Source organism: Phaseolus vulgaris, chromosome 9 (assembly GCF_000499845.2).
Source record: "Phaseolus vulgaris cultivar G19833 chromosome 9, P. vulgaris v2.0, whole genome shotgun sequence".
Lineage (NCBI taxonomy): Eukaryota > Viridiplantae > Streptophyta > Magnoliopsida > Fabales > Fabaceae > Phaseolus > Phaseolus vulgaris.
Window position 1 is genome coordinate 4,442,852 of NC_023751.2, and position 3,059 is coordinate 4,445,910.

At 53.8% G+C, this 3,059-nt stretch overlaps 1 protein-coding gene across 1 annotated transcript; it reads right to left on the reverse strand.

Moving 5' to 3' along the window:
* Positions 1-411: 411 nt before the first annotated feature.
* Positions 412-1,715, reverse strand: LOC137822121 (uncharacterized). Its single transcript, XM_068627023.1, has 2 exons — positions 1,356-1,715; positions 412-750 (listed from the first exon to the last, which is right to left on the reverse strand). The coding sequence occupies exons 1-2, from the start codon at positions 1,713-1,715 to the stop codon at positions 412-414; spliced, it is 699 nt and encodes a 232-aa protein (XP_068483124.1).
* Positions 1,716-3,059: the final 1,344 nt, after the last annotated feature.

Genomic DNA, 3,059 nt, shown 5'->3' on the forward strand with positions numbered 1-3,059 from the left:
AGGACGATACAGCGTTGCTGTAGCAGGCCTCTCCTTAGGCGTGGGCGTCGGGTGCTAGGGATCAAGGGAAGGACCATTTGGGTGTTAGAAGCACCCCGCGGACGATATGGTTCCATTAGGTGAGCCTCTCCGTGGGCGTGGGCATCGGCGCGTGACCTTTCCCGGGCCTACAAGGCCGCCCAACGAAGTGAAAGAAGCAAGTATAATACAAGCAAAACAACCAAGGCATAAGAAGGCAAAGGATGAGAATAAAATCGCACCGGCAGAATTCTATGTCACGAGGGCATGAGAGTATTTATAACAAAGTTCCAGAGTTGTGTTAAGAATGCAGATGATTCAAAGAATTACAAATTTGTCAGGGAAGCTTAAAACAAGTGTAAAGAAATGGGCTGATGATCGGGGGGTGGCGGCTTAGTCGTCTATCTCCAAGGGCACGACCTTTCCATCGACAATGTGGTGAGTGGGATCGCAGCTGGAAATGTCAATCCCCGGATTCGTGCAGACTGCTTGAGCCAAAGCTTCTTGGAACCCCTCCTCGAAAGTACCCGACATCTCCTGGATGAGGGCCTTTTTGTCCTTCTCTAGCTCCTCGATGGCGGCGTCCCCCGAGGCTACCTGCTTCTCCAAAGCCTCCTTTTCCACACGAAGCCGACTGTCCTCGACCTGTAGTCTGTCGTAGTCAGCTTGGAGATGCCCCATAGCCTTGGCTTGGGTGGCCATTTCCCCCTCCATCCGCTCCATCTTGTCAGCCTGCTCACAGCAACGGTCCTTCAGGTCCTTTTGAACTTCTGCATCAGCTTTGACCAATTCCTGAAGGCCCGTTATCTGAACTTGGAGGGCGACTTCCCGAGTATAAAAGTCAGCCTGGAACTCCAATGCCTCTGCCAGTTGCCTCTCAGCTTCTGCTTTGGACTCTTGCGCTTGCTTCAGAGAGGTTTGGTAAGTTTCGTTCTGGCGTTCCAGGGTTTTCTTCTCCTCCTCCAGAGCAGTTACCTTTGCTTCCAAGGCCTGAGAGTTTGAGTCTGCAAAACAGCATTCCTAGCCTGGGCGCGCCATTCAAGGGCCACCGCCAAGAAGGCCCCCAAGTGGAAAGGCATGCCTTCCTTCCTGTCGGTACCCTCTGGCATAGTTCCGCCGCTGAAGCCCCTCATCAGATGCATGATTGGAGGAGGGATGGCGATGAAATCGGGGGCGGCAGCGACGGGAATAGGGGAAGCAATGACTTCTGCCGGCAGCGGAGGCGGGGCAGATTCGGCGCCTTCGCCCCCTTCCTCTTGGAGTGTCGTGGGGGGAAGTGAGGTCGCACTCGGGGGGTTGTCCATGAAGGAGTTCCCTCCCTGGGGCGACGCCTCTACCAGAAGAGGAACCCGCGCAGATTTTCTCCTCTTGAAGGGTGCCACGCCTTCCGAGTCCTCATAATCTGATAGAATCTCCAAGACCCGTTTCCCTTTGTCAAGGGGGGTTGGAGCCGGTGACGAGGCCGCGGCTAGGGGAACAGCGGCGATGGCCGGAGGAGAGCTGGGAGTTGGAAGCGCCTCGGGGCTATGTGGAGATGACGGAGATGAGCTTAAGGGAGCTTCGGCAGTGACCGGAGGTGGCGGTGACAGAGTTGGTGGGGGGATCAGAACAGCAGCAGGGACGGAGGAGGCGCTCGCCTTGGCGGCACGAGCCTCCTTCATTGCTTTTGCCAGCATCATCCTTTTAGAGGCATCCATCACCGATCCTACATCAAAACAGACCAAGCAGCAGAGATTAGGACCAAAGCAGCTATGCAAAATTACAATACACAGAGGCGTGAGATGCAAGTAACGAGGCACAATATAAAACGAGTAGAATAGTCTGGGGGAACAAGCGTCCGGTAACAGGGTGTTCACAACAAGGAGGATGAGGGGAGAGTCCCCTTACCAAAGTAGGTGGTCAGGGCGTGAGCATTGTACTCGCTAGTAACAAGCTTCAAGGTATCAAAAACGATCCCCAACCCGGCCAAGGCTTTGCTTACCTCCCTGTCGGCGGGAGATAGCTCTTCCAGGGTTTTGGCCCTGAGCAGTTTAGGGCGCTCCGTCCAGTAAAGGGGGAAGCCATCCAAGGCTGTGGGATCGTGCTTGGCGCTGCACACCCTAAAGAACTTCCCTTTCCAGTTCTTGTAAGAGTTTTGGAAGAGGGAGAGGAGGATCCTGCCCGCGATCCCGGAAAAGCTTACCCAGAAGCTTTTCCCCTGCTTTTTCACCTCAAAGAAATGCAGGAAGACATCTACGGAAGGGAGGATACCTAGGTGTCCGCAAAGAATTTGAAAACCCCTTACGAATGCCCAGCTGTTGGGATGGAGCTGGGCGGGGGCGGTATTGATTTCAGTGAGGAGTTCCCGTTCAAAGGGGGTGAATGGGAGACGCACTCCTACGCGTTTGAACACGGTCTGGTACATGAAGAAGAAGGGTTTCCCCTTTCTAGGTCTGTCATCTAGACAGACAGGTTCCCCAGGCCTGCCGGGACGGATGGATATGTGGGCGTCGTGTGTGCGGCAGATAGCGTTAAAGTTGTACAAATGGGGATCCCCACGATGAGCTTCCAGGTCCTGGAAGGAAGTCAGGCTGGTACATTCGCTCAGGAGCTCGTCAGGGGCCCATGGGTAGAAGGCTTTGTAGTTGGACTTGAGGGTCTTGGGGGAGGAATCAGGCTCCGCGTTCGTGCGCGTCATGGTGTAAATAAATAGCTGGAGAAAGAAGAGAGGAAAAAAGGTTTAGCAAGTGTAGCCATGGCAGGAAGGGGAGTGAACCCCAGGAAACATCACCCACGTGAGAAAACCTAGAGAAGGAAGGAGAAGCGGAAACGCAGTGAAGCATGAATAACAACAGTCCCAGGCAGTTCAATAAATCATACAATGCGACGAAAGGGAAGGGTCGTGAGTGTTCGAAAATCATACCTTTGCTATCGAAGGGAATATAGAAGAAGAGCACAGGAAGGGTAGAACAGCAATCGCGGAGAAAAGGGGTTGAAGATGACGAACAGTGAAGAGACAAAGGGGATGAATGTAACAGTAGGGTGAGCGCGGGGTTTGGAGT